Here is a 25316-nt window from a genome sequence, read left to right on the forward strand (position 1 = left end):
GCCAAACAAGTGCTGGTTCTTCTGTGAACAATACGGACTCCCTGAAAGCACCGGCGTGTGCATGTCTCTATTGGGAAGTCCGTACGGGACTCAACAGACAGGACATTTTGAACCAGTGTCTCCCCCAGTGAATGGTGTCCTTTTACATGCAATGAATGGTAGAGACTCAGCTGTGTTTCACCACAAAGGGATAGACTTACTATAGCAAGAGAAAGAGTGCTGGTACCAATGACACATACTAAAAGTGCTAAATTATTACTCGGGTCGTCAGCAATTTTCCTCACTATGTTACATCTATGACATTGAAGCAGCATTTGGATAACAACTTCCAGATGTTGTCGAAGCTGTGTGATTTCTTTTATCTTTTATTCTTCCAGACTAGGGGTTTCAAGGGGTCCCTCCTGTGAGAAATGTAGGTCAGACACCCCCCAAATGTCTTAGCCTCACAGCGTTCCCCAACTACTTCATTGGCCCAAGCCTCTCTTCAATCATCTGTACCCCCACGCGGATTGGACGTCAGGGTCCCTGTGGGAGGGGTTAATCTGGATGTCAAGGAATTGAAGTTTTAATTTGGTTTCACACCAGGAGAAATCTTCTGTAGGCTGGGATTAAGTGAGGCTGGATTCGGCACGTGTTATTCAGATTAGGTAAAGCCTGCTTGTTATTGAGGACTTTTGGCTGCGGGTGCAAAACTTTAGGCAGATTATTGGATTTGACTTGTTGTTTGTGTGACTGTGTGACTGTGGTGACCCCATAAATAGTATTTAAAAGAAGCCTGACAGGCACATGATTCATCCTTTTCAATCCCCTAATCAGGTTCAGAGCCTTAATTTAAAATGGACAGCTGCAAAAACCACTGTGCCATGAAATATTGTAACATAGAGAAATACAAAGGAAAGATATGCTGGAACTTGGATGGTGATCAGAATCTTAGAAAATAACTGATTTGACATGTTTTTATTGAAGGACAGATCCAGTCACAGTGTTCGTAATACAAAAGTGTTTTTTCTCACGTATTTCAATTTTTTCCTCTCGTTTCTCGTCCTCTTCCTCAGCTGGTGATCAGGGTCCACATGTCGGACGAGAGCTCTAAGACCATGATGGTGGACGAGAGGCAGACAGTCAGGCAGGTGCTGGACAGCCTGCTGGATAAATCCCACTGTGGATACAGCCCTGACTGGGCTCTGGTGGAAACCATCAACGAGCTGCAGATGGGTAAGAGAGCGTTAGTCTGTTAGCTAGGGATGTCCCGATCACCTTTTTTTGCTCCCGATCCGATTCCGATCATTTGATTTTTACAATTTGCCGATACCGATTTTTCCCGATCCGATCTTTATGTAATGCATTAAGAGGAAAAAAAGCATTGAAGTTGTCCCTTAAGGTTATTTTTTTATTTAAATTGGATATTCTATTCAACATGGATATAGCTTCTTTCTTTCACAGCAGCATTGGATCAGTTCAGTTGTGCAGCATTGGTTCAAAACAAAATAAAGCTTATCAGTACTCGTTAGCTTACTGCTACAATTAGACACTGTGCCCTGCCCACTCTGTTGCCAGATTTGAGAGAAATAAGCAACCAGGTCTATGAAAACAAGCCCCAAAGAAGCAACACATACATGATGTTGTGTAATTTGAAACCAAAACTAAGGCCTCAGGATGACTTTAAGACTTGAACATGGTCATTTTTGTTTTGTAACATTGAATATATATATAAAAAAAAAAAAAGTATTTAAAAAAAAAAAGAATCCCGATCCCCGATTTTTTTCTCCCGATTCCGATCTTTTGAAAATCACGTGATCGGCTCCGATCCCCGATCACGTGATCAGATCGGGACATCTCTACTGTTAGCATTATAATCGAAAAGTACTCTCTGGCTAATTGTCAGGCTTACAGTTAAAATGTCTGCCCCACCTAAAAAACTGGAATCCCTGGAGGGAGGAAATTAAATGCACATTTGCGTGTCAGCGAAAAAACTGCATATCTTGCTTCTTATCTTCATCACTCCCTCGTCTCTCCTCCCCCTTTCAGAGCGAATTTTTGAGGATCACGAGAACCTGGTGGAGAATCTTTTGAACTGGACCCGGGACAGCCACAACAAGCTGATGTTCATCGAGCGCATCGAGAAATACGCTCTCTTCAAGAACCCCCAGGTACATTTCACTTCAGGACAGTGGGGACGGATCATCCTCTCGATGCCCTCCCCTGCATTCAGTGTGTTAATCCTGACAGCATATGCTACGCACACAAACACATTGTGTATGCATGCTGGTGGCTGGAGTGAACAAGGGAGTGTGTAGGAAGTAGGTCAAGTAAAGCGAGTAAAGGTGAATAATTAATTTAACATAAGACGAGGTGATCCGCCGACTCCCTTCTCTCACTGTTTGCTTTCAATCATCTCCAGAACTACTTGCTGGGGCGGAAGGAGATATCAGAAATGGCTGACCGGAATAAAGAGGCGTTGTTAGAGGTGAGATTAAAGTTCCCATCTTTCCTACACATCAGGAGGATTACCTACCAGATCAAGTTTAACATGAATGTGTCCTCAGGAGTGTTTCTGCGGCGGCTCGGTGTCCGTGCCGGAGATCGAGGGCATCCTGTGGCTGAAGGAGGACGGCAAGAAGTCGTGGAAGAAACGTTACTTCCTTCTCAGAGCTTCGGGCATCTACTACGTCCCCAAAGGCAAAGCCAAGGTCAGTGAGTGTGCATTAGGCTCATGCCGAGTGAAGACGGAGCGCACATGTTGGGGTTATGAGAACCAGATCTGCTCTGTGGTATTTCCTGTTGGCTGCAGTGCCTGATCACAACACATGGGCTCTATTTTTAGCAACAGGACAAATGGTATCATTTTGTTGCCTTATTTAAATCCTGCTGCTTTGTGTGAGTCCTACAATACATTCAAGTGTAACCAAAATACATCAGCCATGTGTCAACCCGTCCTCCATGTCTTCCTCTCTGCAGGCGTCCAGAGATCTGGTGTGCTTCCTGCAGCTGGACCATGTGAACGTGTATTACGGCCAGGACTACCGCAGCAAATACAAGGCGCCGACTGACTACTGCCTGGCCCTGAAGGTGAGGGAGGGGAGGGGAGGAGGAGGAAAGTGTTGTTCTGACACCAACAGATATGTAGTATCTTAACATAGACTCTGACAGGGTGTGAATTTCTCATCCTATAAATGGACATGAAATGGAACGTGTGAATTAATTTGTAAAGTCTCTAGAGGCTTATTAGAGCTTCTCTCCTACACTGCCAGACTACATCCACTATGCATCAGCCTTCCATTATAAACACCTTTCTGTTACAAGCTCTCTCTCTCAAAATGCTTCCAAACAAGTTAATAAGAGTATTTGCTTTTGTTACCAATAACAAGTGGGTAGAATGTTGGTACTCGTTGTATTTTATGGACAGGAGATTCCTTAAATCTGTCCTTTTATATATATTTAATAGATTATCCTTTAAAATAAAGCTTTAAAACTCTTTTTTAGTGGACATTTGATGCATTTGTGGAAAGTGAAATATGTATTAACTTCTCTGTAGCATCCACAAATCCAGAAGAAGTCCCAGTACATCAAGTATCTGTGCTGCGATGACGTCAGGACCCTGCACCAGTGGGTGAATGGGATTCGCATTGCCAAGGTACGTCCTACTATAATGGTTCAGTGTAGAAGAAGTCCAAACAATGTTCTCTCACACTATCTAAAGTATGTTGATTTGTTTATCTCATGTTGTGTTTGTTTGTAGTACGGCAAGCAGCTATACGTGAACTACCAGGAAGCCATGAAGAGGACAGAGGCGGCCTACGATTGGTCCTCTCTCTCGACCGCCAGCATCCGATCAGGCTCCAGCTCCGCCAGCATACCTGGTGAGTTTAACACAACAGTATAATACATATGTGTTCCTTACATTTGGACATACACCATACCTACGTTTCCCATAATGCTGCTCAGAAGCATCCTTTGTTAGACTTCCCCTGCCCTTCCTGGTAAATGCCTGTCTTTCAAACACTTAGTATGAGGAGAAATGTTCTTTATAATTCAAGATCTTAACTTTTTGGCTAATAACGAGTAACGTCATACATATTTTACTCCACTAATGATATACATTCTTTCCTGTGTACTTCCAGAATCCCAGTCTAATCACTCAGGCCACTCGGACAGTGGCGTGGACACGGGCTCGTCTCACGGCCGCTCCCAGAGTGTGGTGAGCTCCATCTTCTCTGAAGCCTGGAAGAGAGGGACCCAGATCGAGGAAAGCTCCAGGGTAAGGCCTTCTGATAAAGAAAGCAGGAATGAATCAAAAGAAAGCCTGTTATAGTTCGGTGTGAATGCTCAGAAACATTCCCAACATGTGATCTTCATCTGGAGAAATCTGCATTGCAGTTTAGCGGAAGGAATCGCATTCTCTAATTGCTTATGTGTCATTTATGTCCCTCAGCTAACACATAGTCTCTTCTTTTACAGGCATCCAGAGGGGCCACCCTGCCGCACGCTTCCCACGGTCACCGGCACCACAGCCAGCACTCGGCTGATATCCCCGCCCTGACGCCCTCCCCCCAACCTCAGCTGCAGCAACAGCATCAGCCTCCTCCTCCGCAGCAGCAGCAGCCTCCACAGCAGCAGCAGCAGCCTCCACAGCAGCAGCAGCCTCCGCAGCAGCAGCAACAGCAGCAACAACAACCAACACCACCACAACAGTTTCCACCACAGCAACAACAACTTCCTCCCCAGCAACAACCACAGTTTCCGCAACAACATCCACCACAGCCTCCACCACAGCAACAACTTCCTCCACAGCAACAGCATCAACAACATGAACAACAACCACCACAGTTTCAGAAACCACCACAGTTTCAACAACAACCACAGTTTCAACAACAACCACAGTTTCAACAACAACCACAGTTTCAGCAACAACCACAGTTTCAGCAACAACAACCACAGTTTCAACAACAACCACAGTTTCAACAACAACCACAGTTTCAACAACAACCACAGTTTCAGCAACAACCACAGTTTCAACAACAACAACCACAGTTTCAACAACAACCACAGTTTCAACAACAACCACAGTTTCAACAACAACCACAGCAGCAACAACAACTTCCTCCACAGCAACAGCAGCATCATCATCAACAACCACCACAGTTGCAGCAACAACCACAGTTTCAGCCTCCTCCACAGCACCTTCCACAGTATCAGCACCCATCAATGCACCCCCACACCCCTCCCCAGCACCAGCCCCCTCCCCCCCAACAGCACCCTCCCCTCCAACAGGCCCCCCCCCCCCAGTACACTCAGCGTCCTCCGCCCTCCCCTCAGTCTCCACAGCAGCAGCCCATCAGCAGCTACAACAACCACATGCCCCTGCCCCCCCAGCAGGTGGCTCCTCCCCCCCAGCAGGTGGCTCCTCCTCCCCCCCCACCTCCGCCTCCCCCTCCTCCCCTTCCCCCAGTACACATTGTGTCGAACCACTCCCCCGCGCTCACCATGTACAAGTTTAGCACCATCACCAGGCTGCAGAACCAGAAGGGGAACCAGCCACTCAATCAGAGGCTTCCGGGGCACCTCCATGCTATTGGTCACCAGGTTCTGCCCGTTGGCCCGATGCCGGTCAAACCGAACCCCAATCACATCGCAGCACGGACTAATGTCCCGCCCCCCCCTCCGCCTCCCCCCCCTCCCCCGCCTCCCTCCATGCCGGCCCCAGGTTCAGCCATGGCCGTGTTGAGGCTGGGCCCCCCAAGCCCTGCTGCCCCCCCCGCCTTCATCCCTCCCCCCCCAGCACTTCCACCTGCTCCACAGACCAATGGCCTAGCCTTCCCTCCCCCTCCCCCTCCTGCTCCGGCTCCCATCAGCCACCCTGTCTACAGCACCGGGTTGAAGCAGGCGCTGAAGGAGAGGTTTCCCAGCCCGCCGCGGGACCTCCCCTCTCCAAATGGACTCGAGGAGTCCCCCCCGCCTGCCCCTGCGCCGACACCCCCACCTCCCCCGCCTCCCCCTCCACCCCCACCTCCTCCCCCCCAGCATTTCCCAGTGCCGGCCCACTTCCCACCTCCTCCTGCACCCAAAACCTTCACCCCAGGGTTTGTCCCTCATGCTACCCCCAAACCTGTCTCACCTGTCTTCCCTTTCCCTCCTGCCCCACCTCCTGCCAGCCTGGGTGGCCCCACCCCCCCGCCACCTCCCCCTCCTCCACCGCCTGCACCCTTCAAGAAGCAGTTCAGCCTCCAAAACTCCGGCCCTCCACCTCCGACTTTCCCCAAGCAGCACAGCCTGTCTAAACAAACAGGGGCTCCTGCTCTCTCTCTGGTGAAGCAGCTGGCCAGTCAGTTTCCGGGACATTCCCCCCCAGCAGCCAATCACACGGAGAGCCCCAAAGCCCCCCTCTCCCCCCCTGCAGTCAAAACCAAACCAAGATGGCAGCCAGGAGGCAGCCAGCAGCTTCAGTCTCCAGAGTTCCCTCCTCCTCCTCCGGACGGCAGCGCTGGCTTCCCTCCAGCCCCCCCTCCTGCTCCTCCTGCTCCTCCTGCTCCTCCTCCAGCCCCTGTCACAGGCCCCACTCCACCACCTCCTCCCCTCCCTCCTGGAAACATGGGCTCCCTGTTGAAGAGTACACCCTTTGGGTCCTCCAACTTCGGAGGGAAGAAGCCCCCTCCCGCCCCGCAGAGAAACCCCAGCGCCACGCCCTACGAGGAGTCTAGGAGGAACCTGCTCAGCAAGTTTGCTCCCCAGAACACTGGCCCTCCTTCCTCCCCCTGCCCCGCCTCCCCCTCCAAGGACCCTTCATCTGGACCACCTGCTCCCCCGAAACCAGGCAAGCTCAACATGGCCAACCTGCCCTTGGGGCTGCAGTCCAAAGTGAACCACGTGAAGCAAACGGGCGGGGACTACCCTACCCCCCCGCCTGCCTGCGCCTACTTCCCCCCTCCTCCTCCGCCCTCTGATCTCTTTCCCCCCCCTCCTCCTCCTCCTCCTCCGCCTCCTCCCCCTCCACCCGGTAGTGACTCCCACAGCGGAGCACCTCCTCGAGTTGCCGTGGTGAACCCCCAGCCCCAGGCCCCGCCTCCTCCTCCGCCTGTGCCTCTTCTCAGCAACTCAACATGGGGAAAGAGCTCACTGAAAAAGACTCCTCCACCGACACTTGCCCGGCGCAGCAACACGACCCCGGAGCCCCCCAGCCTCTCCTCACCCCCACCCACCTCCCCAAAGGGCGGCTCAGGCCAGCCCAACTTCATGGACGACCTCCACCGGACGCTGAAGCGAAAGTCGGTGGGACGCCAGGGCTCTCTGAGCTCGGCCGGCCTGATGGGGAAGGCGGAGCCCGTGGGGACGATGGACGACATGGAGCTGCCCCCCCCGCCCCCCGAGCTGCTCCTGGACCAAGGCAAGCAGAGCAACGGAGGAAACGGGGGCTACATGTCCGGAAACATCTCAGGCTATGCAACGCTACGACGAGGACCCCCACCTGCGCCACCCAAACGGGGGGACATGACCAAACTTACTTGAGAGAGTTGGACTTGGAGATCAGGACAATAGAGAGATGGATGAATAGACAATGAGAGATGAATATGGAAGCTCCTGCATTGCTCTTGGATCACGGTGATAAATTGATGACTGTAAATACTGAAACCCAAACCAGACCATGGTCCATTAGTGTTTATGTTTGGCAATCTGGATGGGCGGGGTTTACATGTAAAACTAGAGCAGGCAAGTTTGACATCGCTGAAAAGTAACTGTTATTTTTCTGCGATTAGTCTAAACTCTCTGGAAGACATTGTTTGGGAAACCCCGCCTATCTTGTACCCCAAGCAGATTCAAACGCTAATAAGAATTGTGCAAATATTACTGGAACCAGGTCTGAGCCAAACCATGTTATCCGCTTCTTTGCCATACGGTTGTGCCGCGTAAAAAAAAAAAAAAGTTTCTGCTCGGTACTGCATGGACTCCATGTGAGAACAAGCGGTAAAAAAAACACGAGGCTGTTCTGGTGTGTGTGCATGAGTGAGAGCGAGAAACTGGACACGCATACATGCATCGTGTGCATGCACGGTGTACGGCGGGGAAGCAGTTAGTGGCGGCCTCGTGGAGCAGGGACGGTCTGCTTTTATATAAAATTATTTAATGATCGATAAATGGAAGGATTTTTTTTGTTAATATAAGTCTGTCTTTCAATAGCTGGTCAGCAAAGTGTAGAGAGAAACAAAGGAATGTATATGGGAAGGTGTGTGTAAACATAAGGTCAACAAGGCAGTAATATATACATTTCTAGACTGTGTTCAGAAGGAGCCTTATCCCCAAAGTCTTGCACAGAGGTCAAAGCAGAAAGGAGATTTCTTCCAAAGGTTCAGCAGAGTCTGGACTGTGCAACCGGAAAGAAAAAAAATAAACTGCTTTTTTTTATTTAACAAAGGAGGTAGGGGGCGGGCTGTGGTGGTGTATCTTCGTCGACCGTGTCCCCGTGCGTTGGCTTGATTTCGGACCGTATCCTTCAGTTTCTGTACAGTTGAAGCTGCTACTCCGTTAGTCTCCGCCCTCTTCTACAGGCAACAGGACGTAGAATGTACAGGTTGGATTCAGACCATTCAGACATGTGAAGTATATACACACCCAGTTGAAAAAAAAAAATGTGTCTGGTTAATGTACAGAGCGTTAAATCATGATAACAGAAATCATCTGAGCGCCATAGCACTGAATGTCGCTCTGTCTCGTGTCTTCATGGTGCCGGTGATGCGCGGGGACTAAAGGCCTACAGAGTGGATATTAAAGGGTTTACATTTCTTGCAGCAATGCCTTTTCAGGGTGCTTGTGCTGTGTTTCAAGGAACTCATCATCAACTCGTCCCTGTGTGCCAGCATGACATATCATTAATATTTCAGACTGTTTAAACTTGGTTTTGAATTGGCTCTAGTGTGGAAACGTGTGCTTGGAGTGATTTCCACACAAGGCCCTTTTTTATCATGCTATTATTTTGTCCTGCAAATCATTTCTTATAAACTGCGTATCATTGTCTTTTAAGCAGGATGTGTGCTACAGTACAGTATGTAAGTTATTGATGTACTGTTGATGTGGGGCCAAGTGAAATGAAGAAAAACGGTTGCAGATGTGATCGTCTTGCATATAAACTGAAAATCACAATATAAATGTTCAAACCAGACCTCAATCTGTCTCAGAGTCCTACTTTGTTCAAATGATCCAGAAGATCTGTTTAGGTGACTTAAAGGGTCCTCATGGTTCATGTTTTTATTTGGTGCCTCGACTCGACTGTGACGTGTTTGCATGCTTTAATGTTGAAAAACTGCTTTGGGAACTTTGTGAGGATTGCCTTTGCAGACCATGTACATGCACCAAAACCTAGAGAACAGGACAGAGACAAACCCGAAAAAGAATAACGGGGCCCCTTTAATGTAATGCATTAAAGCACCATGATTTCAAATTGGAGGAGAACAGTCTTTAGGCTCCCTCTAGTGGTCTTATCATGCAAGACAAAAACGACAGAAACACATTTTAGCTATGGGGATTGAACTATTACCTCCAACAGTCAGGTATCATTGAGTAGAATCCCACAATTGAATAATAATAATAATAATAATAATAATAATAATAAGGGACAAAAATCTCAGTGTGCAAATTCAGTTTTTACTTCCAGTTTGTCATTTTAATAGCACTTAAGTGTTTCCAGAGTGAGCTGAAGTCTCACACCAGGTAGCTGGCGAACGTGTCGCCTCGAGGCTGGACGTCGACCACCTGTTTTTGGAGGGAGCGAGTATGCAGGACGGGTGGAGGAGATGGGACTGTTGACAGATATAAGGTTGGTTAAACACTCTGAATACAGCCCTTGTAAATATATATTTGAAATATTCAAGGCAAGCACTTTGAAAACCATTATAATAATAAATCTAATTGAAACACTATTTAAAGTTGAAATGCTCTTACCTTGATTTGCAAATGGGACGTTGAACTGTTGTCTCCCTCTTGAGAACATCTGTGAATAAACATAGTATTGTTGAAAGCTCCACTTTCTCACCTTTTGTTTAGGGTTTGGATCCATTTATTAAAAATGCTGTTCTATTTTCATGGAAAACCTTCAAATAGACTTTCATTGTCCACTTTAATATAGGTTCTATCTTGCTATGGCTTAAAATGGAGCTTGTTGAATTCGTGTCAAAGTCAGCTCTACTTTCCCCCCTTTAGTCCTCACCTCCTCACTGGACTCAGAGCTAGAGCTGGAGCTGGAGGAAGAGCCACGGCCACATTTGAGAGACACCACCTGGGTGGAGTTGGCCGACACTCGAAGCCGACTGGAGCAGGAGAAGGTCGGCTGCAGTGAAGGAGGAAAGAGCGGTATATTATTCACAAGGCAGAACAGATCTGATCAGAACACTCTGTCCCGGTAAATCAGTGCCAACTCAAACAGTGGGCTGCAGCCGTCTGTCAACATGTGTCCTTCCCAGAGATAAGATATGAGTATTGTACACTTTAACATTAAAAAATCGGACACATGTTTTATTTGCTTTTTGCCGCATTCTCTTTTTGTGTTACACCCATGTGGCAGCAATCTAAAACAAACCATAAGAAGATCCCTGACATTGAATATCTCACCGCAAAGAATCCGGGTCTGAAGGCACATGTCTGGGGGTCTTGTCTTGAGGCCTTCACACACTGCGTCTCTTTAATGGCAAACACCATCTGCAGGTCTACGGTGTTCAGGCCCATGGGAATCACCTGCCATGTGATATTTGTTATAACGAAGATAAAACAAAGATGGCATGACCTCTATTCTGTAAATAGCCACGGCAATTATTTCCTGAAACAACAATTCAAAAATGACCACAGAAACGGCAGTTTAAAATCCTTTAAGGTTGAATGTGCTGACCTTTGTGACGGAGCCTCGAGTCGCCCGGTAAAGATGGCTGACAGCGTACACAGAGTTGACCCTGGCTAGAGCTGCTGTGAGCCCCCTGTCTGCCATGGCCCCCAGCTCAGAGTCATACAGACGGACTCCTGCATAGATGTGGAGAAAGTCTGTCACTGAGTCTCCTCATGAAGTGCTGCAGACGGAGATCCACTCACCTGAGCATCGCACAGCCTGAAGCAGCGCCAACAGAAGCACGTAGGACTTCATCTCCGAAACTTAAAACCTGTCTTTCATTTTCTGACCTCTACATATATCCAGATTTTTTTCGAGCAGCCCGATGCGCCTCCTTTTACCCTCAGTAACCTTTCAAATGAACTCCCTCCCTTTCTCTGTCACGCTCCTTTCACTCCAGACCTGCTAACCTTTGTTCAGCAGTATTGATCCCTGGGTGATGTCCTGAATGAAGTGAGCTCTACGAAACAATGTTGACTCAGGACAGATGGTGCAGAGGGATATGTGACGGGTCAGAAGACCTGAGGTTGTGTGTTTGAATCCCCGTGATGATGAGGATAAATGCGCCCAGAGAACAGGTCTTCATGTACGTGAGTTGGTGGCTATCTGGGTTTGTTCTCGACACTTAGGCGCCTTAGTGCGCACTGAGGCGCCTAAGTGCTGAGAACAGATCTGCTGCTTAGCATGTGCGGGGTTCAAGTCTACTAGAGGCAAGGTAGCTAATAAAATAGGTCCAAAAGAGAGACATAAAATAGGCCAACAAAATAGGTGAAAAGTAGAATAAATAGAGTTCCAAGATAGGACAGGTGACCAACTAGAGAAGCATAGAGAAATACGGGTAATGTAAACATTGAGCTCAATGTGGGGATCAAAGAAATGAGTCTTTTCTTTTCTAGATGCTTAACTCTGACCGTTTGCCCTATGACTAGGTACTGAGTTTACCAAATGAAAGGTTCATCTCTCAGGTCAGACGGCTCAGAGGGACAGAACACTGACCGTGAGACTGCAGGCTATGGGTTCAAGGCTTTTCAGGTGCAGTCGTCTTGGATGAGACGACAACTCATGATATCTGCCCATTATCTTTATCTGTCTATGAAAATACTCTCATCTGATACTTAAGTAAAAGTAATAATACAGCAGCGTATGGAAATAAGTCAGTTTAGTAAGGCACAACATGTTTATTTAAAAAAGTCACACTTAACTATGTAATTATTCAAAAATAACAATAGTAGTCACAACATTTTTTTAAAGTTACAGTTGAAAAAAGTCAGTATAGCTTCTCTTGAAAATAAGTAAAGTATATAAAACAAATTTCATAAAGAAGTACGTCAGATCAAATGTAATAAAGGTCGTATGTCATCTTTTTGAAATGTTATACTATGACTTTTTTATATTGCTCTACGTGCTGTACTATGAGTGTTTACATCATATTTCAACAAACTATACTACAGCTTTATTTCTAACAACTATACCATTACTTTTGATTACAGAAATTCCATACTATGACTTTTAAAAGTTGTTCACAACATATTAGATAGTGTTTATTTATTATTTAATAATAAATAAACACAGGAATAAATAATGTAATAATTATAATAAAATGTATTATTGAATATATTTATTACAGTGTTAATTTATTATTTGTATGTATTCCTGCATTTATTTATTTCTGTATTATTTAGTTAATTTATTCCTATATTATTTTGATAATTTATTCCTGCATCTATTTGATCCTGCCTGTGTGAGATTTGAACCCTATTTTGTAGTCAGGTAGTGGACCTACAGTCCTTGACTCTAACCTCTAAGCTATTTTGTCTCACAAACTTTCTCGGTGAATCCCAGACTGAAGTATGTATCATTCACTAGAAAGTGCTAGGGCTGTGTGTTTTCAGGATCAAACATGAGATGGAGATGTCAAATACCCAAAGGAACATCCAACTCTCTCAGGTCAGATGGCTCAGGGTGATAAGAATGACGGTTGGTAGTCCAGAGGTTCTTGGTTCCAGTCTTGTGCGTTCCAGATAGATTTTGTGCGTGTTTAAGACAGTTAGTATCCTATTCACTCCCCCCCCGGAAGGGGGGGAGTGAATAGGATACCAATAGGTAACTTCCTTAATTAAGAAAGTTAAGCTTCCTTAATTAAGAAAGTTAGTATCCTATTCACTCCCCCCCCCGGAAGGGGGGGAGTGAATAGGATACTAACTTTCTTAATAGTAACTTTCTTAATTAAGGATGTTAAGGAAGTTAGTATCCTATTGCTATTGGTTGGAAAGTTAGTATCCTATTCATAGGATACTAACTTTCTTAATTAAGGAAATTTCCTATTGGTATCCTATTTACTCCCCCCTGGGGGAGTAAATAGGATACTAACTGTCTTAAACATGCACACGCACAAAATCTATCTGGAACGCACAAGACTGGAACCAACAACCTCCGGTCTACCAACCATTGTTCTATCTCTGTGAGCCGTTGGAGCAGATGAGAAGCCTTGGCTTTTACTTGTATTTGACTTCTTCCTTACGGTGAAGACACCTTAAAATCTATCTGGAACGCACAAGACTCGAACCAAGAACCTCTGGACTACCAACCGTCATTCTTATCACCCTGAGCCATTTGACCTGAGAGAGTTGGATGTTCCTTTGCGTATTTGACATCTCCATCTCATGTTTGAGCCTGAAAACACACAGCCCTAGCACTTTCTAGTGAATGATACATACTTCAGTCTGGGATTCACCGAGAAAGTTTGTGAGACAAAATAGCTTAGAGGTTAGAGTCAAGGACTGTAGGTCCACTACCTGACTACAACATAGGGTTCAAATCTCACACAGGCATGATCAAATAGATGCAGGAATAAATTAACTAAATAATACAGGAATAAATAAATGCAGGAATACATACAAATAATAAATATATTCAATAATACATTTTATTATAATTATTACATTTATTATTATATATATATATCATTATTTATTCCTGTGTTTATTTATTATTAAATAATAAATAAACACTATCTAATATGTTGTGAAAAACTTTTAAAAGTCATAGTATGGAATTTCTGGAATCAAAAGTAATGGTATAGTTGTTAGAAATAAAGCTGTAGTATAGTTTGTTGAAATATGATGTAAACACTCATAGTACAGCATGTAGAGCAATATCAAAAAGTCATAGTATAACATTTCAAAAATATGACATACGACCTTTATTACATTTAATCTGACGTACTTCTTTATGAAATGTGTTTTATATACTTTACTTATTTTCTACTTATGACTACTATTGTTACTTTTGAATAATTACATAGTTAAGTGTGACTTTTTTAAATAAACATGTTGTGCCTTACTAAACTGACTTATTTCCATACGCTGCTGTATTATTACTTTGACTTAAGTATCAGATGAGAGTATTTTCGTAGACAGATAAAGATAATGGGCAGATATCAGGAGTTGTCGTCTCATCCAAGACGACTGCACCTGAAAAGCCTTGAACCCATAGCCTGCAGTCTCACGGTCAGTGTTCTATCCCTCTGAGCCATCTGACCTGAGAGATGAACCTTTCATTTGGTAAACTCAGTACCAAGTCATAGGGCAAACGGTCAGAGTTAAGTATCTAGAAAAGAAAAGACTCATTTCTTTGATCCCCACATTGAGCTCAATGTTTACATTACCTGTATTTCTCTATGCTTTTCTAGTTGGTCACCTGTCCTATCTTTGAACTCTATTTATTCTACTTTTCAACTATTTTGTTGGCCTATTTTATTTCTCTATTTTGGACCTATTTTATTAGCTACCTTGCCTCTAGTAGACTCGAACCCCGCACATGCTAAGCAGCAGATCTGTTCTCAGCACTTAGGCGCCTCAGTGCGCACTAAGGCGCCTAAGTGCAGAGAACAAACCCAGATAGCCACCAACTCACGTACATGGAGAGCTGTTCTCTGGGCGCATTTATCCTCATCATTTTGAGTAGAGCTCTTTAAAAATCACTGAGCATCACGGGGATTCAAACACACAACCTCAGGTCTTCTGACCCGTCACATATCCCTCTGCGCCATCTGTCCTGAGTCAACATTGCTTCGTAGAGCTTATTTGGCTTTTTGGACCTTAAAGATGACGATGTCGATTTTTTATGAAAAACGCAACAAAATAATCGAAAAAAATATGTTATGCCATAATAAGGCACGGTATAGTGTGTAGATACCAGGCGTGGTTATTTATTTAGTTAAAAATGACCGAAAAGTCATAATATAGCATGTTGAAAAAAATGACAAAAAGTCATAACCCTAACCAATGTCGGAGAAAACCTCTTATTTTATGTGGAAATAAGGCACGGTTCAGTGCGTAGAAACAAGGCGTAGTATAGTATGTCGATAACGATGACAGAAAAGTCATAATATAGCATTTAAAAACATCCATCTCGGCATTGTCAGTTCTGCCCAAGGTTCTTGAACGCCTAGTGAGTGAGCAGGTAAAGGAGTTTTTAAGTAAAAATGACATCCTATGTAAACATCAGTCAGGTTTCAGAAAGCAACATAGCACCATCACTGCAACAATGAAAGTGTTGAATGACATTACGAGTATCTTAGACAAAAAGCAGAGTTGTGCAGCTCTGTTTATTGATCTTTCCAAAGCGTTCGATACCGTCGATCATCGCATCCTGAAGGAGAGGCTGGCCAGTATTGGTATATCCAGCCATGCAGTGGGGTGGTTTGTGAACTACTCTCTGAAAGGTCCCAATGTGTTCAGTTTGATGGGCTGCCTTCTGAGTGGTTAAACATTACTAATGGTGTTCCTCAAGGTTCTGGTTTAGGTCCACTTTTATTCTCCATCTATATCAACAGCTGAGGTCAAAATGTGGATGGAGCAACTTTACATTTTTATGCTGATGATACCGTGATGTACTGTGCAGGTCCCTCCATTAAGGAGGCTGGTGTTAAATTACAGACTGTTTTTAATATTATTCAGAAGCAGCTCTCTGAGCTTAAGCTTCTTTTAAATGTTGATCAAACTAAGGTAATGCTATTTTCGAAAGCCAAAAAGACACCGGAGACCACTTTGGATATTGTTACTACACAATGAAAAATACTTGAAGTTGTTGCCTGTTATAAATACCTTGGTATCTGGCTTGATGGTTGCCTCTCTTTTAAACTTCAGGTCAATAACCTGCTTAGAAAGCTGAGGGTGAAGCTAGGTTTCCTTTGTCAGAAACAAGTCTTGTTTTTCACTTGAGGCCAGGAAAAGACTAGTCTCTGTGACCTTTTGACCTGTGCTGGACTATGGTGATCTGATCTATATGAATGCACCAACCTAATCAAGTTAGATGCCGCCTATCACAGTGCACTGAGATTTGTGACTAACTGTAAAGTATTAACACATCACTGTACCCTGTATGCCAGGGCAGGCTTGCCTTCACTCACTGTACACTGGTACATGTTCATCTACAAAGCCATGTTGGGTAAACTACCATCTTCCATCTGCTCTCTGATCACACGGAGAGTTGCAAGTAGCTATTGCCTGAGATCTCATGCTGTGGATTTGTTACATGTGCTAAGTGCTAGGACTGACTTAAGGAAAAAAGCTTTTATGTGCGCAGCTCCTCTAACTTGGAACAGTCTGCAAAAAAAATGGAAACTGAACAATTTGGTTCCACTGCATGTTTTTAAAGCTTGGATAGATGCTATGCAATCTGATACTGTTGGTACCTGTAAATGTCGATAGCTATGTACATCGTAACCCTGTATCTATGCTGTATGATGTCCTTTTGTTTTTATGTTGTTTTATGTTTTTATGTCTTCATGTGTAACCAAATTGCTGCAGGTCTCCCTTGAAAAAGAGATCGATGATCTCAATGGGATCCACCTGGTTAAATAAAGGGATTGAAATGAAAAAATGAGCTCCCCCTTGACCAGTTGTGATTAAAACACATCAATAATCATATATATATATATGTACGATTCTGAAATGGGCCATTATGCCCACCATAAGGAGTACTTTTTACTTTTGGTACTTTAAGTATATTTTGATGCAGGAGATAACAAAGTCATTTTAAAATGTAGTATTGCTACTTATAGCATGTGCAGTTAGTGACCACCAGGTGGAGCTATACACACATCATAGCTACAAGATAGGCGCATTATGAATTAAAACTGCACCCTAACATCACTGCAGACAGAGTATATCTGCTGCTAAACATACAACACAAATGGATTAAATACTAGGGTTGCCAGAAACTGACCATGATCAAAATCGATTATTCGTCAGCCCTGGCGAATAATAATCTATTATTCGACCGACCGCCGCCGCCGTGATGTGTGTACATTATCAGAGCCTGTAAACCGGAAGTGCTCATCCACTGACAACTACAGTAGAGAACATATCACACCCATTTCCCATTAAACAAAAGTATGAAATGTCGTGGTACTTCTCACACTATTTTATTATTTCGAAGTGACAGGGTATATGCAGGAATCCTGAAGTCAAATTTAATACCTTTTAAGACCTTTTTTAAGACCCTTTCCATACATTTTAAGACCTCATCGCAACTTTGAGTTCCAACTGGTTACATTGGCGACACACTTTACCTCACATTTACTATATTGATTGTAAGATAGCAAAACCAAACAGAGTGCAGACAGACTACTGAAGCCTCCTTTCCACATGAACTTTAACCTCTCTGTGAAGGTCAGGTTTAATGCAGTATGCTGCTTTTTTGCTTCTGTAGACTCTGTGCTCTTTCATTCCAGTACAACTCCTCAGAAACCAGTATTTGACCAATAAACAAAACAATTGACAAAACTTTGAACTATGAAATATGTTAAACTTTGGTGAGCTTCAGCGGGGTAATGCCATATAGGAGCTCCCTCTCAAATACCCAGGGATTAAATTGGGCTGGGGCTGTCCGGGGCTAAGCCCTGGCACATAGGACGATGCTCTGACGTCATCACCCTCACACATTTGTCATATGTTTACAAAAAAGGATATATATGTTATGACTTTTCTCGTTCTTAATATAGACTATATTTAGGGTCGATATGTGTTGACTTTACTTTAAAATAGCAGATCTCTGTGACCGGATATAGTTTGGCTTAGACCCCGGCCCCACGAGGACGCATACGGTAAAACGCATACGCAAGCGCAAAAAAGGCTTCCGTTCACACGCATTCGATTCATTAATATGTCAGGCCTGTAAGTGGCGCTGCTGCCACCCGAAATTCACCAAAAGCAGCGAAGAAGACCCCGGAGCGTGGTTGCCATGGTTGCCCTTCTGTTTATTCTCTGCGGTGGACGGCGTGTTCTCCTGCTGTATATCTCTCCGGTAGTCCACAGCAGATCAAAAACACCCACCTCACCGCCTCTTCCAAGGAACGAGGGGACCGTGCGGCAGAGTTTCCGTAAAAAAAATGTTCCGCCGGTCAACATGTCCGTTAAAGTTTAAAGCTTCCGTACAAAATTAGAAAAGTGCCGGTCAGATGTCTTCTTTGTTATTTATTGAGCTTTAAAACAAATTGATAACGACTCTGTTCTCTGTATTATAATAATATAATAATATTTAATAAACGGTGCCTGCCTCTCTTTTCCTCCCCCTCTTCTGACAGCCCAGCAGCAGCAGGAGACGCGGGGAGAGGGAGGCGGGCTATTTCATCGTTATCAGAAAATGATCATATACTAGGGCAGGGGTGCCCACACTTTTTTGGCTGGTGAGCTACTTTTGAAATGACCAGCTAACCGAGGTCTACCAACCAAAAATAAAAACCCAAATTGCAAGGGTTGCTGAATAACACGTTTTATTTTTACATGGGATAACTACAATAGGGCTGCAACAAACGACTAATTGGATTATCGATTAATCTATAGATTAATGAAACGATTAATCGACTATTCGGACTACTACTGTGTGCCTTGCACAATTTCTCAAACGCTCTTATTTAGCCATCAACTTTTAGATTTAGTTTGAGGTTGTTTTAGGCATGTGGAAACTAACAATGAAGACAATAAAGATGAATACTTGATTCAAAAATACATATATTATTAAATTAACTTAACAAATTGTGAACAAAATTAACATTGCTTTTTATTTGAATTAAATAAATAATATTTCACATCAAAAGAAACAACAATGTTTTAACAAATCATATTAAATAATCTGATGACAGAACTGTAAACAGAATAGCTGAAACTTTAACAAAATAAATAACTCAGTTACCTCTAATCATTAACCCATGTTTGTATAATGTAGTTAACTCCGTGTGTTGCTGCTAGCATACATAACACCTGACGTGGAAACGTTACTCGTGGATGGGGCTACAGAGCTACTCGAAAGACAGTCGAACCCGGTGCATTCCTCCGTCTGAATGTGGTGCACTTTAGATAAATGTTTAGACAAATTGCTCGTGTTACCGCCCTTACATGCTAAACTCTTTTGGTGACGAGCATTGTCCACCTCAAGACGGGTAACATGTAACCACACCTTGGAGCGCTTCTCTCCACCATCTCCTCCGTGTGTTGCTGCATGTAGCAGCTGCGTGTGTGTAAACTGCCCCGCCCCCTTGCAAACAGACGGGGGAGAGAGAGATCTCTTCTGGATTGGAAAGGTCGAAAATACACCGACCATAGACGCATTTGTTTGTCTTTTTGCATGTTAGAAACGAGTTGGCGACACTAAGACTAAGAGATAATGTTTGTGTAGCAATAATACATGACCTTTCTCTTTCTCAACTCGCTACTCGGAGGGAAGTCGCTGTCATATGCCTTGTGAACACTCCGATAATGCCTCTCCACGTTACCTTTCTTTGGCAGAGCGACGCTTGCTTTACAAATAAGGCAAATAACCTTTGAATGTGACATCACAAACAAAGATTCTCCCTCCCATTCTGTGTGGAAGTGGTATGTCTTTAGCTTTTTGCTCGTTCCCGCACTCATTTTGTTGTTTGTCTCTCCCGGCACTTGACTGATTTTGTATCGCTTTGCATTCTGTGTTAACAGACTGGAAAGCAATAGGTCGCTTTTTCTGTCAATCAAGTCAACTCCTGAATTAAGTGGCAGGGAGGCCAAAGGAGGAGGGATCAAAACCTGTTTTGTCTATTTTAACGGAGCTGGATTTTTTTTAATTTATGAATGACTCGCGGTCGACGTACTGGGCACCTCTGTACTAGGGCTTACACACGGAGCCGTTGGACCCCCAGAGCGTTGCGTATGCCGGTCTACCCACCTTGGGACCCGTTACCGTAGTCGTTTAGTCCCCCCACCCCCAGAGCGGAGCAAGGCAACGAAACTTAAAATAATAAGCAGCATTTTACAGCGCGCTATGCATGGAGCCGCCTTGGGGGGTTTCCCGACATGTCGTTTCATTAATTCGTTTCATGTTGTCGTTGCTGTGGACCTTCTTAATACCTTGGAAAATGCCGTTTAATACTTTTTAATAGCCTTAATTTTTTTTTTTGTATAAGACCCCGCGGACACCCTGAGTGACCATGACTCGGGTGAATTTTACAATGAGCGGTTAGTTTATTCTGCCAGACTGTAGCAACTGTACCGGCGTTAGCATAGCTGTAAGCTAACACAGCAGGGACGTGTTTGTTTGTTTAATTATTTGTTCGCTTATGTGTTTGCTTGCTTATCTTTTTCGCTTATGTGTTAGTTTGCTTATTTGTTAAGTTTGTGTGGACGTTTGGGCATTGACTGACCTTTTAAATCACAGGAAAGTCTAGTTATCGCTGTTTATTCCCTCCAGTCACTCTTCCGTGTGCATCTCGTGAGCTGGCGAAGTTGTTGTGAGCTGTAGCCATTGCGTCATCCGTATCGGTCAGCTGACCTTGTCTATGTAGCGTGGCGTCTCTGGCCAGCAGGGGGCGGGGCGTCTACAGGTCATACAATCCTGTGCGGGGGGGCATGGCAGAATAAACCATCTTCATGTTTAGTTTTTTAAGAGTGAATTGTGCCTGCTAAAGTTGGGCTATCCATGGCAAATCATTGTTGTCATAGTCTCATCTAGTTTACTTTATATTTATTGTAAACATTTATTCATAGGCTATATATGAATGCGGATTTTAAAAATAGTTAATAGTTTATCTCACCTTTTCGACATACTATGCCGTTTTTTTCTTACATTTTTTCCATGAACAAAACATGTTTAAGCAACAGAAAATGTATTAAAAATAATTAATGTATGAAATGTGTACATTATCAGAGCCTGTTACCCGGAAGTAAGGCAAGGCGAGTTTATTTATATAGTAACTTTCAACACAAGGCAATTCAAGGTGTTTTACAAAAATGAAAGACATTCAGACAAAGGCATTTAAGTCACTAAAAGAAAAGATAATAAAAGTACATGAATAAAAAGTACATTGAATGCAGATAAAAATAATAGATGCACAGCTGATATACATTTTATTATTTTTATTATTAGATATTAATAGCATCCCTATAAAGTATATTAATTACTCGTTATTCTCTACTAATAGTTAATTAAAGACTGTATATAATGACTATTTTGCACATCCCTTTCAAGATTTTTTTAAGGTTTATTGACATATAATATACACAACTACGGTGTAGTTATGCTGTGGATGAAAAACTTGGGTCGCAGGTTCCTCAACAGTGCATTACAAGACATCTATCAATATGTGTGTATACCTCCAGCAATGTTAACTATGTTGAAACACTTATTTTAACTGATATTATAAATATGTATTATACTCTTATAAGATGTATGTAGATAGTATATATAAGAAATGTGCAGAATATGACAGTTTAATGGTGGAGGTATACACACATATTGATAGATGTCTTGTAATGCACTGTTGACGAACCTGCGACCCAAGCTCTAAAAAACTAATTCAGCATTATAATATGAACGAATATGTACAGTTATAGTATACCAAAACACACTTCTACGATACATGTACACATTTTTGAGGATTTATACATGCTATGATTGATAATGAATAAATAAACAAACGTACTTTTAACGTTGGTACCCAGAACGAGCTGGAAAAGCCAATACACACCTTACAAAACGTAACTTTTGTAAAATAAAACAAGAAGAAACAACTTCTTATTCAACAACCAAACAACAGCATACATCAATTCATGTTTGGTTGGATATTCCTTTTTATATTTGCATCATATTTACTCATTTATTCACTCATTTGACTTCATTGTTGATCTTGTGCATGTGTGTTTTTAGCATGTTTTCCCAGTGCTTTTCTCCTGGCTGAAAGCTGCCAGCAGGGGGCGCTGAGGGTCACTTTGCCTCTTTTCAACCGGAAATTAAGCACCGAAGAGACCACGTCACTGTTTGTGATGGTCGCTCTCATAGATATATATAAACACGTGTATATACACGTTCGTATTAACACAAATATGTATATATATATATCTATGGTCGCTCTCAGTAGCTAGATGGTAAGACATTATTAATTAGAACTCTATAAAAGCAAAGTGTAAGAGCATGTTAAAGTGTATTCAGATTAAGACAATAACACGAGTTTATCTAAACAGGATTATAGTTTGCATCAATGATGATTTAAAGAGGCTACTGGACACTAGCTTCATACTGCACATACATGCTACCATACATCCATACATCCATACATCCATACATACATACAAGCACTTATACATATCGTACATGCACTTATTGAAACTTTTCCTCTGCTCTCTACACACACACTCCTACCGCTGTCATGAACACACACATACACACACCACGGAGCAGCAGGTAAGACTGCCTTAAATGGAAGGCTCACATTTTGCCAGATTTTAAAATATGAAAAAGTATAGTGTACTTTTAGAATTTGCTCCACATGTATCCACCCACTGGATGCCAGAAATGTTCCTATGATGTGTGTGTATAGCCCCACCTGGTGGTCACTCACTGCACATGCTCTCCCTCCTCCTGTCTGCCGAGCTCTGCCGGCTCCTCGGACCTGTCTTCCTGTGGCCTCCATCCAGCAGCTGATGCAGCCCCCCACCCTGGGAAAGACTGCTCTGAGCCACATCAGCATGATCAACTACAGCTACACCTGGAGGAGCTGATGGAGGAATGATGGAGCCATCAGCTGTGAGAGGCGGGGGGGGGGGGGGGGGCAGTGCTGCTCGATCTGCTTCACCTTCTCTTTACAGACACATCAAAACAAACTGTTTCTGTCCATACACATTTTATTGTATTTGAATATCTATATATGTCTGGCATGTATTGTGAATGTGTTTTTAATGTTGATACATATTGTTTCAATCTTAATATGTTTCTCTTGCGTTAGGTCATACCCCCCTTCCCATACTATTTTCGGTCAAAATTGACCGGTGTGTCACAGTGATATCTCTGGAACCCCTTATCCAATTTTGATGGTTGACATCTCATTTGAACAGTCAAAGCAAGTAGAATCAAGGGATGACAGACAGAATGACACCAGGAGTGAATTTCATATTATATTTGGCAGTAAGTTCAAAGACAGTGCTTATTTTACATTACTGTATTATAACAATGCTTGCCATGTAGGCTGTGTTAACTGGAGATGGAAATGATTTAGTTAGTGTTGTAGCTGAGATTCTTCCGGTTCCAATGATGTATGGGATGTGTTGATTTGATATAAGCAAGCCAATGTTTCATGTCATGGTCCGGACCTACCGGTGGGCCCATCAAGTTCAGCATTCACTGTGATGAATATAAAATAACACACTGATACTGTTTTCTTCAATGAACATTTATTGAAAGAGAAATATACCATAGCTGTGTGTGTGTGTGTGTGTGTGTGTGTGTGTGTGTGTGTGTGTGTGCGCGCTCACGTGGCAATGCAAAATGGTGGAATGTCACCTCAGGCGCCTCTCCCTCAGGGGCCTCTCCCTGGTCTGATGTAGGTCTATATTCTGGATCGCGGTTGTCTTCCATTTCTGAGACATCTTCCTCTATCTCCTCTTCATCTGGTTCAAAAATGTGTCCAGAGCCCCTCGTACAGAAAATAGCCTAATCGGTGTCAATGAGTCAAATGTGAGCAAGGCACACATATAACTGCTTGAGAGCCAGTAAGGGAGGCGCATTTAGCGCGAGAAAGAGAGAGGGGCACAGAGCTTGCACCTGTGAGAAGGTATGATACATTGTATCATACATCGAGAGAAAGAGAGAAGTTCCTGTAACGTGTGTGTGTGTTCATTAACTCCATTTTGACATTTTATTCTCTTATTTTGCACACACACACACACACACACACACACACACACACAGTACAAGTGTTTGGCAGTGGGAATCGAACCCCGAAACATGCCCCTAAGTGGAACAAACCCTTGCGCCAACAACACAAGTAGGAGACGAGCCATGGTGTATTTGTCTTCTTCATTTTAGGTTGTTGGACTTTAAGTCACTGCTTCTCAGAAGACTTGAACTCACGACCTGAAGTCTTCTGACCTGTGTCTCATCTCTCCGAGCCATCTGACCGGAGGGGGTATGGAAAGGTTTTTCGTCGTGCTAACTAGTAAAATCCTCTTTTCATATAAAGGGGGGACCCTTATGTAGACACATTTGTTCAGGACATATCTAACTTTTTCAAAAATATAAATTAGAAAAGAGACATTGTATTTGTATTGTGTTGTATTATTATAACACCGAGCAGTGTTGTATCTCTTTGAGCTATTGTGTTAATATAAGGCGGACCCTAATCTTAAAAAAAACCAACTATTTTTATATAATCGTATATCAACAACTTCAGAAAAAAACATTATTTTTCCTTCCTATATTTCAAATATATTTATGAAATTAATAATATTGCATGAGCAAAAAAGTTATATAGTAATGTTGAAATATTAATATGTGGAAAAATGTCACTGAAAAAACCATGTCGAAAAGTAATTCTTTACCCAATGCTCACACTATTACAAACCTCTGCTGGTACCCCCAGGACTGTTTGGGAATAGCAGTCAACAAGAACAAATGAACAGCCTTTCCCTTAAATGGCTGATCCAACTCCACCCACTCTCACATATTCAAACATTAGATCAGATGTATAAATAAAAAATGAAAGAAAACCCACATGCGTTTCTTAAGGCTTAACTACTTAAACAGCAAAGGAGATCGATGCTTGATATAAAGTGTGACGTTCCCGTGAAATCTATAAATATATCAATTAGGCTGTGATATTATCCTCTGGGGAAGGATCACATTGTTTTGAGATACAATTTCAAATACTTATACAGTTAAATGCAAATACATTTTTATATAATGTCAATTTCTTAATTTTCGTTCTGATATTCTTACTCACTGTTAAAATAAACCATACAAATGATAGACTGTTCATTTCTTTGTAAGTGGGTGAACTTTCAGAATCGGTAAGGGATCAGATGTATGGATACATGAATGGTGACACACAGCGATAGCTCAGAGGAACTGGATGTGATATTCAGCGTATAAAACTAAAAATGATGATCCATTCAATCGATAAATACAAACGAGTCGACAGACATCA

General features: G+C 43.1%; 2 protein-coding genes across 2 annotated transcripts in view; one reads left to right on the plus strand and one right to left on the minus strand.

Annotated features, from left to right (window-relative positions):
* LOC307031333 (uncharacterized protein) overlaps positions 1–9157 on the plus strand; it is a 37772-nt gene extending 28615 nt beyond the window's left edge. Inside the window, 9 exon segments of the mRNA XM_079668348.1 lie at positions 1056–1215; positions 2029–2150; positions 2402–2467; positions 2547–2690; positions 2959–3069; positions 3536–3634; positions 3740–3860; positions 4122–4258; positions 4459–9157. Coding sequence (XP_079524474.1) covers positions 1056–1215; positions 2029–2150; positions 2402–2467; positions 2547–2690; positions 2959–3069; positions 3536–3634; positions 3740–3860; positions 4122–4258; positions 4459–7503 — 4005 coding nt within the window. The 3' untranslated portion in view covers positions 7504–9157.
* Positions 9158–9613: 456 nt separating this feature from the next.
* LOC307031341 (secreted phosphoprotein 24-like) lies at positions 9614–11226 on the minus strand. Its single transcript, XM_079668367.1, has 6 exons — positions 11068–11226; positions 10871–10998; positions 10597–10719; positions 10196–10315; positions 9931–9979; positions 9614–9788 (listed from the first exon to the last, which is right to left on the minus strand). Exons 1-6 carry the CDS (start codon positions 11117–11119, stop codon positions 9691–9693), a joined length of 570 nt encoding a protein of 189 aa, XP_079524493.1. The 5' UTR covers positions 11120–11226; the 3' UTR covers positions 9614–9690.
* Positions 11227–25316: the final 14090 nt, after the last annotated feature.

Source organism: Notothenia rossii (assembly GCF_949606895.1).
Source record: "Notothenia rossii genome assembly, chromosome: 3".
Lineage (NCBI taxonomy): Eukaryota > Metazoa > Chordata > Actinopteri > Perciformes > Nototheniidae > Notothenia > Notothenia rossii.

Bases quoted from the DNA above. Each gene is read 5' to 3' on its own strand.
- LOC307031341 (XM_079668367.1), bottom strand. From the start codon at position 11,119: ATGAAGTCCTACGTGCTTCTGTTGGCGCTGCTTCAGGCTGTGCGATGC. The intron at 10,999-11,067 runs GTGAGTGGATCT...ACATCTATGCAG, and splicing joins TCAGGCTGTGCGATGCTCAG to GAGTCCGTCTGTATGACTCT. The intron at 9,789-9,930 runs GTAAGAGCATTT...ATCTGTCAACAG, and splicing joins CGTCCCATTTGCAAATCAAG to TCCCATCTCCTCCACCCGTC.